The sequence below is a fragment of the Heptranchias perlo genome, unplaced genomic scaffold (genome assembly GCF_035084215.1).
Source record: "Heptranchias perlo isolate sHepPer1 unplaced genomic scaffold, sHepPer1.hap1 HAP1_SCAFFOLD_64, whole genome shotgun sequence".
NCBI classification, from domain to species: domain Eukaryota; kingdom Metazoa; phylum Chordata; class Chondrichthyes; order Hexanchiformes; family Hexanchidae; genus Heptranchias; species Heptranchias perlo.
This window is the reverse complement of record NW_027139666.1, coordinates 4153953-4168389: the sequence shown is the minus strand read 5'-3', so window position 1 is coordinate 4168389 and position 14437 is coordinate 4153953. Positions and strand designations below refer to the sequence as shown.

At 45.0% G+C, this 14437-nt stretch overlaps 1 protein-coding gene across 1 annotated transcript; it reads right to left on the bottom strand.

Annotated features, from left to right (window-relative positions):
* Nucleotides 1-12434: 12434 nt before the first annotated feature.
* LOC137317920 (zinc finger protein 154-like) lies at nucleotides 12435-13329 on the bottom strand (the record flags this gene model as incomplete). The annotated part of the gene is made up of 1 exon (XM_067980918.1): nucleotides 12435-13329. A coding segment is annotated over one exon (744 nt), but the record flags the coding sequence as incomplete, so codon positions are not given.
* Between the last annotated feature and the right edge of the window lie 1108 nt (nucleotides 13330-14437).

Genomic DNA, 14437 nt, shown 5'->3' with positions numbered 1-14437 from the left:
CTAGTACTGTGTATGAGAGCGGGATTTAATCTGTATCTGTCAATCTCTGATACTCTGAGTGTGTGATTCATTCTGTATCTGTCAGTCTCTCTTTGTGAGTGTGGGATTCTTTCTGTATCTGTCAGTCTCTGGTCCTGAGTGTGGGTGTGGGATTCATTCTGTATCTCTCAGTCTCTGGCACTACATATGAGCTTGGGATCATTTTGTATCTGCCAGTCTCTGGCACTGTATATGAGAGTGGGATTAATTCTGTACCCGCCAGTCTCAGGTACTGTGTGTAAGTGTGGAATTTCCTCTGTAACTGTCAGTCTCTGGTCCTGTATGTGAGTGTGGGATTCATTCTGTATCTGCCATTATCTGCTACTTTATCTCAGTGTGCGATTCATTCTGTAATTCAATCCCTGAGACAAAGTGCAAACCTGGATTAATTCTGTATTCTTATTTCAGTTCCCAGTATTTTACTTGAAACTGCATCCTTAATACTTTAAAGTATAAGCAGTTTTTCGTCAAGTATTTAATTTGCAAACATGGATATATTTTTCGATTTTCTTCAATCAAACAACGTGTGTGAGTTTTGGAATTTTGTTACATCTTAATCTCTGAACTCTATTGTGAATGATAATGTACCTTTCAATACGTTCATTGTGAAATTATTGGACTGGTATGTAATATGTAGCTCAGATCTGCAATAATGTCTGTGTGTGAGTGTGGGATTCATTCTGTATCTGTCAATTTCTGGTACTGTGTGTGAGTGTGGGATTCATTCTGTATCTGTCAGTCTCTGGTACTGTGTGTGAGTGTGGGATTCATTCTGAATCTGTCAGTCTCTGGTACTGTGTGTGGGTGTGGGATTCATTCTGCATCTGTCAGTCTCTGGTACTGTGTGTGAGTTTGGGATTCATTCTGTATCTGTCAGTCTCTGGTACTGTGTGTGAGTGTGGGAATCACCCCGTATCTGTCAGTCTCTGGTACTGTGTGTGAGTGTGGGAATCATCCTGTGTCTGTCAGTCTCTGGTACTGTGTGTAACTGTTGGATTAATTCTGCATCTGTCAGTCTTTGGAACTGTGTGTAAGTGTTGGATTCATTCTGCATCTGTCAGTCTCTGGTACTGTGTGTGAGTGTGGGATTCATTCTGCATCTGTCAGTCTCTGGTACTGTGTGTGAGTGTGGGAATCACCCTGTATCTGTCAGTCTCTGGTACTGTGTGTGAGTGTGGGAATCATCCTGTATCTGTCAGTCTCTGGTACTGTGTGTGAGTGTGGGACACATCCTGTATCTGTCAGTCTCTGGTACTGTGTGTGAGTGTGGGATTCATCCTGTATCTGTCAGTCTCTGGTACTGTACGTGGGAGTGGGATTCATTCTGTATCTGTCAGTCTCTGTTACTGTACGTGGGTGTGGGATTCATTCTGTATCTGTATGTGGGTGTGGGATTCATTCGGTATCTATCAGTCTCTGGTACTCTATGTGAGTGTGGGATTCATTCTGTATCTGTCAGTCACTGGTACAGTCTGTGAGTGTGGGATTCATTCAATATCTGTTAGTGCCTGGTATTGTGTGTGAATGAGGGTTTCATTCTGTTCCCGTCAGTCTCAGCTGCTATATGTGAGGGAGTCATTCAATCTGCATCTATCAATTTCTGGTACTGTATGTGAGTGATATAAATTTTGTCTCTGTCAGTCTGTGCTACAGTGTGTGAGTGTAGGAATCATTCGGTATCTGTCAGTCACTGTTACATTGTGTGAGTGCTGATTTCACTCTGTGTGTCAGTCTCTGGCCCTCTATCTGAGTGTGAGATTCATTCTTTATCGATATGTAATTTGTATCTTCGTTTACAGTATGTTGTTAAAAAATCTATTTGTAATACCTCAATGTATCAATAATTTTTCCCAGTGTTTAATTGGTTGATAATGATACATTTTAAAAAGTAATGTTGTTGGTTATAATCAGAGAATGTGGACCTTTTTCGACTTCTATTAAATGTATATCGATGGAAACACAATTGTGAATTAGTTTATCTTCCAAAATGATATGGTGACTTTTTTGACCTTGTATATAATGTGTAGGTCAGTCTGCATGAATGGAATACTGTGTATTTCAGTCTGAATCGGTATCAGTTTTTTTGTAGTGGTTTATAATGTGTAGATCAGTCTGCACTAATGGAATTGATACTGTATCTTTCAATCTGACACTATGAGATTTTTGGACTGATATGTAATGTGTAACTCAGACTGCATAAATGCGTGCGACTGTGAGATTCATTCCGTATCTGTCAGTCCCCAATACTGTGTGTGAGTGTGGGATTCATTCTGTATCTGTCAGTCCCTAGTACTGTCTGTGAGTGTGGGATTCATTCTGTATCTGTCAGTCCCTAGTACTGTCTGTGAATGTGGGATTCATTCTGTATCTGTCAGTCCCTCGTACTGTCTGTGCGTGTGGGATTCATTCTGTATCTGTCAGTCCCTAGTACTGTCTGTGAGTGTGGGATTCATTCTGTATCTGTCAGTCCCTAGTACTGTCTGTGAGTGTGGGATTCATTCTGTATCTGTCAGTCCCCAGTACTGTCTGTGAGTGTGGGATTCATTCTGTATCTGTCAGTCCCGAGTACTGTCTGTGAGTATGGGATTCATTCTGTATCTGTCAGGCTCTGGTATTGTGGGAGTGTGTGATTCATTCTATATTTGTTAGTCCCTTGTACTGTGTGTGAATGTAGGAATCATTCGGTATCTGTCAGTCACTGTTACATTGTGTGAGTGTTGGTTTCATTCTGTGTGTCACTCTCTGGCCCTCTATCTGAATATGTGATTCATTCTTTATCTGTATGTAATTAGTCTCTCCGTTTTGAGTATGGTGTTCAAAACTGTATCTTTAATACCTCAATTTGTTCATATTTTTCCCAGTTGATAATGTAATGCCGTAGAATATAATCAGAGAATGTGGGCACTGTTCGGAATACTATTAATTCTGTATCAATGGGAACACAATTGTGCATTAGTTTATCTTCCAAACTGATATGTTGACATTTTTGAACTTATATATGATGTGCAGCTCAGTCTGCATGAATGGAATACTGTATATTTCAGAGTGAGTTTGCATCAGTTTTTTGTAGTGGTTTATAGTGTGCAGATCAGTCTGCACTAATGTAATTGATACTATATCTTTCAATCTGATACTTCTTTAACTGGTAAGTAATGTGTTACTCAGCCTGCAAGAATGTGTGATTCATTTTGTATCTCTCAGTCTCTGGAACATTGTGTCAGTGTGGGATTCATTCTGTATCTTGTCAGTAGTGTGTTTGAGTTTGCGATTTATTCTATATATGCCGTCTCTGATAGTGTGAGTGTGGGATTTATTCTGTGTCTTTCAGTCTCCAGTCTTGTATGTGGGTGTTGAATTTATTCTATATATGCAGCCTCTCAGACTGCATGTTGGTGTGGGATGCATTCTCCATCTGTCAGTCTCTGGTATTGTGTGTGAGTGTGGGATTCATTCTGTATCTCTCAGACTCTGGTACTGTGTGCATGTGGGAGTCATAATTTATCTGTCAGTCTCTAGTACTTTATGAGAGTGAGTAATTAACTAGATATCTATCAGCCCTTGGTACTGTATGCCAGTGTGGGATTCATTCTGTATCTGTCATCTCTGGTACCATATGTGAGTGTAGGATTCACTCTGTGTCTGTCAGTCTCTGGTATTATATGTGAGTTTGGGATTCCTTCTGCATCTGTCAGTCTCTGGTACTGTACCTGAGTGTGAGATTCATTCTGTATCTGTATGTAATTATTCTCTCAGATTGCATTATGGCGTTCAAAATTGTACCTTTAATATCTTCATGTTTAGATCATATTTCTCATTAACTGGTAAATATGGGTACTCTTTAGGATTTGACGCTGTAGGTATTAATCAGATAATTTGTGTGCTTTTTGAGCTACTATTAAATCTGTATCTCTGTGAGTACTGTTGTGAATGATAATGTATCTTTCAAATTGATTTCGTGACACTTTTCAAATGGTGTATAATGTGTAGCTCAGTCTGTACTAATAGAATTGATACTGTATCTTTAAATCTCATACTATGAGTGTATTATAAACTGATATCTAATTTGTTTCTCAGGTTACACTCTCACAGCATTTCTCAATCTGATACTGTACATGAGTTTTGGACACGTATGCAATTTGTATCGCATGATACATGCAATATCCATTCGAATAGTGTATTAAACTCACGTGAGTGTGTGAATTCTGGGCAATAATCAATTGGAATCTCAGGGTACATTATTGGGTTTCATTCTGTCCCTTTCAATCGGGTACCATGTGTGATTTCGATCTGGTATTTAATTCGAGCTAATGTTGCCCTATTGTGAGATTGACACAGTGCCTTTCAATCTGATAGTGTGATATTGGACTGGGATTTCAGTATCTACCTGTCAGCGGGACTCAGCTCGGGGGAAATGGAACAGTGTCTGCCTCACCTGCTTTGTTTGAATGTTGGATTGAAAATGTGTCTGTGGAACTTGGGTCAGTGCTTCTACTGCCCGAGACTGTGGAACTGATGACCTGTCTGTGTCTCTGTGCGCTGTGTGTGATAATGTACTTACTGTGTGGGAGAAGGAGTTGGCTGCACTGTTCCTTGTGCCTCGAGTGGAGGAAACATAACACTGATTCTGGGTCCTTCAGGGATTTGCCTGTCGGAAGAAATTTTTCTCTTGTAACTCAAGAACCAGTGAGGTAGAAAATACAAAATTGTTCGAATTAATATCTTTGTTAATGATTATTTTGATTATCCACAAAACCAGCAACACAAACAGTGTCAGTATCTGACTCCACTGCAGTACTGCAGCATTCAGCTTCTGCACACCACGAGTGGTGGGCTGTTTTACAACAATTTAGTGACATCCAGACACAACACAACCATAAATGGGACTACCCGATGTGGCAGGGTCCTTTGTGCAGGTCAGGTTTCCACTCCCCTCTCACATGGGACTAACCGTTCAACCGAAACAAAACAGCCGCTGCTTAAAATGTGTCCTTCACACTTCTCACCTGGTGCCTGCAATAGATGCTCTTTGGATAGCTCCCCACATCCTTACTGTCCGGCTCCGTTCCACTCTTCACTGTCGAATCACAATAAACAGGTTGAGACTGGACCTAAACCAGGAACATTCCCTACTGGTCTGGCGAGAGCAAGCAGCAATGATTTGAAATAACAGGTTCTTCTCATTCTGACTCCCTGACCCTGGACACACGCTGTGCACACACAGCCCGATAATGTCCTCTCCCTTCCCCCGCTCACTCCATGTTCCGGGACCAGTTCCTGATCCACTCCGCCTCTTACAAACAGACTCCCCTGCCCTTACCCTGGACTCAATGCCGATCTCTGAGCCCATCTGCGGACACTGTCCCGAAGCGATGAGCTGCTGTAACGAGGCTGCTCTTTGCTCCCTTCCCCCGGGGGCCGTGATCTCTCCATTCCCGGCTGTTTTAAACCATCTTCTTCCGCTCACTGAGGGAATGGCGCCCACAGGCCGAGCTGGGGGAGGGGAGCGCGCATGCGCTCTTCTACTCACCAACAATCAGCGCTGGGGGCGGGGCTGAGTCACGCATGCGCAGATATCTGGTTTAATTCCCAATGCAGAAATCGATGGAAACTTTCCCCAATTGGAATTTTTCAGAGTCTGAGAAAAGCAAGTGGGGCTGAGGGAAAGGTCAGAGGGAATGGGGTCCACAGGCAGTGCAGGAACAGGCACCAGAATGGGAAACAGATGGGATTCCACCAGTGACTAACGCTGGAATCCAGACTGACTTTACAATCTCTAACTATTAAACTAGATGTTTTCATCCCTGCTGTTTCTCTCGGTATCTTTTGATGGTAAATAGTCATTCATAGATAAAGTGGGACATTTTGAAATGAACCAATGGATTCTGTTCACACTTGGCCACTTTACCCATCAAGTAACGTGTGACTCCGAAACTGGATGCAGGAATTCTCAAACCAATCCTGGAGAAAAATGGGAGGAAAGTCGGAGTCCGTGTATTTGCTGGGAGCGTGTAGGATTAATATCTGACAGCAACAGTCCCATATTAATATATGATGTATTAATATAATCAGAGTGAAACTCTCGGTCACTGAGAGTAATAGCGAACGGCCCTGATCTGCAAAACCGAATGTAGTACAACAGGCAAGAGAGGGTTAAATTCGGCCCACATTGTTTTTGTCACTCTCTGCACTGTCCCTGAGTGTGGGATTAATGGTGTGTCCGTCTCTGGTATATCAGTGAGAGACAAGACTGCATCTTCTGTCTCTACAACGGGAATTTCTGGATAAAACGCAACTTTACAAGTCAGTCTGGAACTGATACTGTTGCACTGTGCCTCTCCGCTCGCTCTGTCACAGTATCTGTCTCCCTTTCTCTCTCACTCTCTGGTGCTGTATATGAAGGTTGGATACTGCTATTGAGCGTGATATGAACATACTGATAGGAAGTGTAAGACTGACAGTGTGTGTCTTGCTTTCTCTCTCGAGTGCTGTTTTTGAAGGTGGAATACTGTCTGATATAAAACAGAGAGAATGGGGTGTCCAGGCCACACCGTAACTGGGGATGTGTTCGGCTCCAGTCCCAGTTCATGGTCATAACCTTTTTACAGATTCAGGGTGAGAGTCTCTGTGAGACGGTAAAACTGGCGGAGAAAATCCGCTTCACAATTCAAACCCCAACACATGAGATTCTACAAATCAGCTGGAATAAGAATTTTGTAAACTGCTAATTAAGAGAGTGGATTTTCCGCTTTGGCGGTGGAGTAAGTCGGCGATAGCGGATCGGGACCCCATTGTTCACTACGCCTGATTTTACTATCCATTGACACCAATGAGTTCACTGAAGTAACTGATATCAATCCAATACTTCAAATAAATTTGGAAATAGCAGACAGGAATTGTATTTTATCCAACAAATGCTTTTTGAGAAATAATACAAGATTTGATTCTAACATGAAAAGGTTTGCTGTTATTAGTCGGGAAATAATATGATTTCAATATTAAATGTTTAATCCTGTAATGAATAAAATCAAATGCTCCATTTCGGTTGATGATTATTCCCCATCACACACACTGCCCGGTGGGATGGACTGAGGGTGAGCTGTCAGGGTCAGACAGCGTCCTGTTCATTGGGACATTTGTTTTGACCAGAACAGAATAACTCATAAAATATTCTTGTAATTTCTAACTCCAGTGGGGAGTTCCGGAGATCGTTTCCTCTCTGAGCTGCTGTGCAGCAATGTTTACTCACTGCAGGGAGTTTAATGAGACATGAGGCTGGGCCTCGTTGCACAGATCGAGAAGGAAACCTCCTGATACATTTCTGAGACGATCAGAGGGCGGGAGATTTCACACGGCCGCAGCAGGCCAAGGGAAAGCTCTCCTGCTGCTCCTTGCCTCACAAAATATGAGTTAAAAAGAAACTTCTCAGTGTTCTGGACCACTCAATGCCTATCTAAAGGGCGGCTCCTCCACCGATTTTTCACCAACATTAAATGGTTTCCCCTGTACGTCATAATAATCTGATTTACATATTACAATTGGCCTGACCGGAAACAGGTGGGTGTTGCTCGGGCCGCTCTTCTCAGGACATGACCCACGATGGTGGAGGCAGGAACGCCAGTGTTAAAGGGGCGGTAAGTGACCTGATACCATTTACTCGCCTCGACCACCCCATTTCTGCCAGGCGAGTATACTTAAAATCGGCCACACCATTCCTGACCTCCGCGCTAGAATCAATCTTCGAAGCCCACAAGCTGGTCCATTTTCTCAAATTGCATCGGTTCATAACACGTGGAGGGAAATTTTCACCATCGCTGGGAACTGAACTGGTAGAGCCGATCACCCGCCCCTTATAGAACCGGCCAGATTTTAATTTTTGCTCAGTCAGTTTACCGCCCAAGATGTGAAGGTAAAAATACCCCCTACGTCTCTGACCCCAAGGTTCGAAAGGTGTGTGAAAGACATCAGACAGTGTTTGCCGAACACTAACATGAATGTGTGCGAATGGATCCGCGTATTCAGGTAAAAGGTGATAACCTCATCCACGGAGAATGAACCCCTACACCGTGGTGTCGAAGAGGAGTTCATCCCAACAGCTCGGTAACACAGGTCGCTGTCCTCTATGGGCAGTTGTCCAAGATGCACAACGAGACAGATATCAACAGCTGCTGGAAGACCATCAATTCGGTCAGGGAGGCCCTTTGTTCCCCCGAAACCAGCAGGTCTTCCAGCCGAGGGAACTGTCCGCGGCCAAGTGTTGGCCACTAGCAGAATCCAAGGTCCAGTATTTCATGCTGAGGTGCACACTGAAGCGAGGTGCGGCCTACACAAAGGCTTTATGGGGAAAGGCAACCGTGTAACGCTATCCCACCTTATATTGTACAGCATGTGTTAGAAGATATTTACTGTGTTTTGACTTGTAATAATGGAATCGTATGATGTGTATTGTATTTGTTTTGAATTGTAATTGTAATATTTACATTGAACTGTGTCTATTCATGAATTTTATGAAATAAAGTATATTTTGAAATATTAAATAAAGTTCCAGTCTCACTATGTCTCTTCTTATTGGACACTGAAGAGTGGAAACAGACCCGAATCGTAAAGATGTTTGTAAACAATTTTACAACACCAAGTTATAGTCCAGCAATTTTATTTTAAATTCACAAGCTTTCGGAGGCTTCCTCCTTCCTCAGGTAAATATTCAGGAGCTCCTCGAAGCCTACGCATTTATACATATAGAACAATACATGGTGTTTACAGAATGCCCCTGGAACTGCCCGTTGCCAAGGCAATCACCGTGTTCAGACAGAGAGGTGTCACCTGCAGAACCCCCGAATACACATTCAACCGTGTATTCAACCGTGCATTCAACTGTGTATTCGGGGGTTCTGCAGGTGACACCTCTCTGTCTGAACACGGTGATTGCCTTGGCAACGGGCAGTTCCAGGGGCATTCTGTAAACACCATGTATTGTTCTATATGTACAAATGCGTAGGCTTCGAGGAGCTCCTGAACATTTACCTGAGGAAGGAGGAAGCCTCCGAAAGCTTGTGAATTTAAAATAAAATTGCTGGACTATAACTTGGTGTTGTAAAATTGTTTACAATTGTCAACCCCAGTCCATCACCGGCATCTCCACGTAAAGATGTTGGAAGTTATACAAATATAATTTATTGCAGGCATCAGGTGAGAAATAGGGAGTATTTTCTTAAGGGTGAGAAACTAGGGACTGTGGAGGAGCAGAGGGGTTTGGGTGTCCAGGTACACCAATCAATAAAAATAAGTGCACAAGTGTAAGAAATGAATGAAAGATCCCAATTTCTAGGCTGTCATATCCCAAGGTAGCGCTATCAGGTACTTTCCCAACTCTGTGGAATTTGCTGATACAATCAGGCCCCACTGCCTCCCTTGCTGGTCCATTCCATACATCCAGCGCACTCTGCATTAAAAAATATAGATTCAAGCATTCTGCTCATCCTGTGCCCCAGGTCGAGAAGACTGAGAGTGGCAGGAGAACCCAGACCATTAGCCTTATGTGAGTTTGGACATTTCTGTTTTTAATTCAGATTGTTGAATTTGCAATTTATCCACTTTTTTTGTACATTTCTATTTTTATTTTTTAAACAAATTCTCCAAACCCTGTGCGCAGTGAGTGCTGACTCCGGGCCCTTTGATTGACAGCCCTCACCTCCGCCCGCCTGCGTCCTGGGCTGACTCCTCCTATCACGTGACACGCGGCACCGTCTCTCACCTTGACGCGCTGACATCGCGATGCGTGCATGCATCTCCGGCCCGAGGGGCGCCGCGCGGTCCCTTTGCCGCTTTCTCTTAGCAACAGGCGCCTGCCAGGAGGATGATGATGGCAGCCTCCGGTCGGAGTGCGGGCGGCCGCTGCTGTGGGCGGGGTCGAGACTGACAGAGGGAGGGTCCGCACCTGGAAATGGCCTGGGCCCCGGGGACTTGGAATGGCGCAGTGAGGGCGGTCCGAGCAACAGCTCCTCCGACTTCAGGCCCGAGCGGCGTTAATGGGGTTGCAAAGCCCGGGACGGAGGGACCGACAGCCCGGGACGGTGGGACCGAGACCACGGGATGCAGGGACCGAGACCCTGGAACGGTGGGACTGAGACCCCGGGACGGAGGGAACGCGACCCCGTGATGGTCGGACCGCGATCCTGGGACAGCGGGGCGTCGACCCCGGGATGGAGGGATGCGACCCCAGGGACGGAGCGACTGCGACCCCGGGACGGTGGGACCGCGACCCAGGGAAGGTGGGGACCGCGATCCTGGTACAGTGGGATCCTGACACCGGGACGGAGGTGCTGCGACCCCGGGAGGGAGGTACCGCGATCCCGGGAGGGAGGGGTCGTGAACCCTGGATGGAGGGACCGCGACCCCAGAGACGGAGGGACCGCGACCCCAGGGACGGAGGGACCGCGACCCCGGGATGGTGTGACCACGAACCCGGGATGGAGGTACCGTGACCCCGGGAGGGAGGTGGTCTTTCAGACCGTCCATGCTCTGTTGTGAGACCTACGTGTGTGTCTTGTTCTGTTCGTGTTCCATTACATTGGCTCCCGGTGTGGCAATGCCTCGATTTTAAAATTCTCATCCTCGTGTTCAAATCCCTCCATGACAATCTCCCTCTCCCTATCTCTGTAACCCCCTGCAACCGATTTAATCTCTACCGACAACCGCATGTCTCGCCACCCTTAGTGCTCGGACACTCAGTCCTGTATAACACACAGTCAGTGCTGGGACACTCAGTCCTGTTATATGCAGAGTCAGTGCTGAGGCACTCAGTGCTGTTATCGACACAGTCAGTGCTGGGACACTCAGTCCTGTTATACACACACTCAGAGCTGGGACACTCAGTCCTGTTATACACAGTCAGATAAATAAATAACTGCAAACTAAGAATGAAATCTCCAGGACCTGACGGTTTCCACCCCAGAGTTTTAAAGGAAACAGGTGGGGAAATTGCAGATGCATTCATCATAATTTCCCAAAGCTCTCCAGACTCAGGAATTGTGCCTTTGGATATGAATGTTGAACATGTCTCTCCGTTTATTTAAGAAAGGAGGGAGGGAGAAATCAGGACAATACAGACTTGTCATTTTAACGTCGGTTGTGGGGAACTTACTTAAACCTATCATGAGAGAAAAAAGGAGCTGAGCTTGGATTCGTGAAGAGCAGGTCATGTCTGACTAATTTAGTTGGATTTGTTGAGGAAACTAACAAGGTGGACAGGGGAGTGTCTATGAAGGTTTTCTATATGGACTTACAGAATGCATTTGCAAAGGTTCAGCACAAGAGATTAATAGAATAAATAAAAGGTACAAAATTGAAAGTGACCTTGTGACTTGGGTTGGAATTGGTTGGGAGGTCGGAGAAAAGAGTAAGGAGAAAGGGAATGTTTTTTGATTGGCGGGATATGACTAGTGGTGTCCCCAGGGATCTGTACTGGGGCCTCAGCTTTTCACCATATTTATCAATAACTTGGATGAAGCAATAGAGAGTAATAGGTCCAAGTTTCCAGATGACACTTAGTTATGAAGTACAGTAAGTTGTGTAGATGGAAGCAGGAAATTACAAAGGGAAAGTTTAAGCGAATGGACAAACTGTGGCAGATGGAGTTCAAATTGGGGAAGTATGAGATCATTCAATATGGATGCAAAAAGGAAACATTGGAGTATTTTCTGAAAGTGAGAGACTGGGAATGGTGAAGGAGCAAAAGGATTTGGGTGTCCATGGACACAAATCACTAAAGGCTAGTACACAGATGCAAAAAGCAACCACAGACAAATGGCATTTATCTCCAGTGTTGGAATTACAAAGGGAAGGAAGTGATGCTTCAGTTCTACAGAGCCTTGGTCAGAGCCCATCTGGTGTACTGATCCTCACCAAGGATATATTGGCCTTGGAGGGGCGACAGTGCAGATTCACCAGAATGATACTGGGCATTGAAGTGTTCAATTATGAGGACCGGTTGCATAAACTTGGTTTTGCATTCCCTTGAGTTTGGAAGTTTGAGGAGTGATCTGAACCAGGGATTTAAAATAATAAAGGGATTCGATAAGGTAGAAATAGAAACTATTTTCTCTGGTGGGGGAATCCAGAACAAGAGGACATAACCTTAAATTTAGAGCTAGGGCGTCTTGGATTGAAATCAGGAAGCTCTTTTTCACACAAGGGTAGTGGAAACCTGCTCAGGCTGATTGAAGTGGACCCTGTGATAAATAAAATTTTATGTCCTGTCAGACGTGGATGTCTTGAAGATCCATCTTTTACAAAGGTGGAGGAGCTCAGTTCTAAGACGTATTCCACTCACGTCGTCATAAGTCCTCGAACTGTTTCTTTTATCATCGAGATATGAAGGTCAAAAATACTGTGTTTAAAAGAAAGCTAATTTATTTGACACTTGTACAGAATACTAAACTCCAGCCCAGTTAAAGGGAGTCATTAACATCAGAAACAAACTTCCAACTGTCAGAATGAACGTGGTTTAGTCCTGGATACAGCAATAACAGCAGAATCCAACTCCTGCAGTCACATGTGAACTCGCTGGTGACTCAGCAGGTGGGATGACTGAGTGAATCCCATCCCACACACGGAACAGGTGATCGGAATCTCCTCAATGTGAATACGTTCATGTCTCATCAGATCCCATGTTCTTTTTAAGCTCTTCTCACAGTTTGAACATTTAAAGGGTCTCTTATCAGTGTGAACAAGTTGGTGTTCAATGAGGCCGGATGAACAAGTGAATTCCTTCCCACACACAGAGCAGGTGAATGGCCTCTCCCCAGTGTGAACTCGTTGGTGTGTCAGCAGGGTGGATGACTGAGTAAAGCTCTTCCCACAAACGGAGCAGGTGAACGGCCTCTCCCCAGTGTGAACTCGCTGGTGTGTCAGCAGGGTGGATGACTGAGCGAATCCCTTCCCGCACAGGGAGCAGGTGAATGGCCTCTCCCCGATATGAACTTGCTGATGTCTCAGGAGGTGGGATGATCGAGTGAATCGCTTCCCACACACAGAGCAGGTGAACGGCATCTCCCCAGTGTGGACTCGCTGGTGTGTCAGTAGGCTAGATGAGCGAGTAAATCCCTTCCCACACACGGAGCAGGTGAACGGCCTCTCCCCAGTGTGAGTACGTTGGTGTGTCAGCAGATCACTTTTTCTTTTAAAGCTCTTCTCACAGACAGAACATTTAAAAAGACACTTATCAGTGTGAACAAGTTGATGTTCAATGAGGTGGGAAGATTGAGTGAATCCGCTCCCACACACGGGGCAGGTGAACGGCCTCTCCCCAGTGTGAGTACGTTGGTGTGTCAGCAGATCACTTTTTCTTTTAAAGCTCTTCTCACAGACAGAACATTTTAAAAGTCTCTTATCAGTGTGAACAAGTTGATGTTCAATGAGGTGGGATGACTGAGTGAATCCCTTCCCACAAACGGAGCAGGTGAACGGCCTCTCCCCAGTGTGTCTGTGTCGATGAGTTTCCAGCCGGGACGAGTAACTGAATCCCCTCCCACAGTCCCCACATTTCCACGGTTTCTCCATGGTGCGGGCGTCCTCGTGTCTCTCCAGGTTGGACGATCAGTACAAGTCTCGTCTGCACAGAGAACAGTTGTCTGGTTTCTCCCCACTGTGAATGGTACGATGTTTTTTCAGGCTGTGTAACTGGTTAAAATTCTTTCCACAGTCAGTGCACTGGAACACTCTCACTCGGGTGTGTGTGTCTCGCTGCTATTCCAGTCCCAGTGATGTTTGAAATCTTTTCCCACAGATGGAACAGATCAACATTTCTCCTATATGTTAAGGCCGATAATCTTCAGGTGCTGGTGAATAGAGTGACTGCCAGATCTTGACGTGATGTTTGGTTTGAGTTTCTCGTCTACAAATCTTCCCCTTCTAATACCCTGTAAAAGGAGGTAACCGGGACTTGATGGTTTGACTTACAGGGAGAGGTTAGACAGACTGGGACTTTTTTCCCTGGAGAGTAGGAGGTTAAGGGGTGATCTTATAGAAGTCTATAAAATAATGAGGGGCATAGATAAGGTCGATAGTCAAAATCTTTTCCCAAAGGTCGGGGAGTCTATAACGAGGGGGCACAGATTTAAGGTGAGAGGGGAGAGATCCAAAAGGGTCCAGAGGGGCAATTTTTTCACTCAAAGGGTGATGAGTGTCTGGAACGAGCTGCCAGAGGCAGTAGTAGAGGCGGGTACAATTTTGTCTTTTAAAAAGCATTTGGACAGTTACATGGGTAAGATGGGTATAGAGGGATATGGGCCAAGTGCAGGCAATTGGGACTAGCTTAGTGGTATAAACTGGGCGACATGGACATGTTGGGCCGAAGGGCCTGTTTCCATGTTGTAACTTCTATGATTCTATGATTCTATGA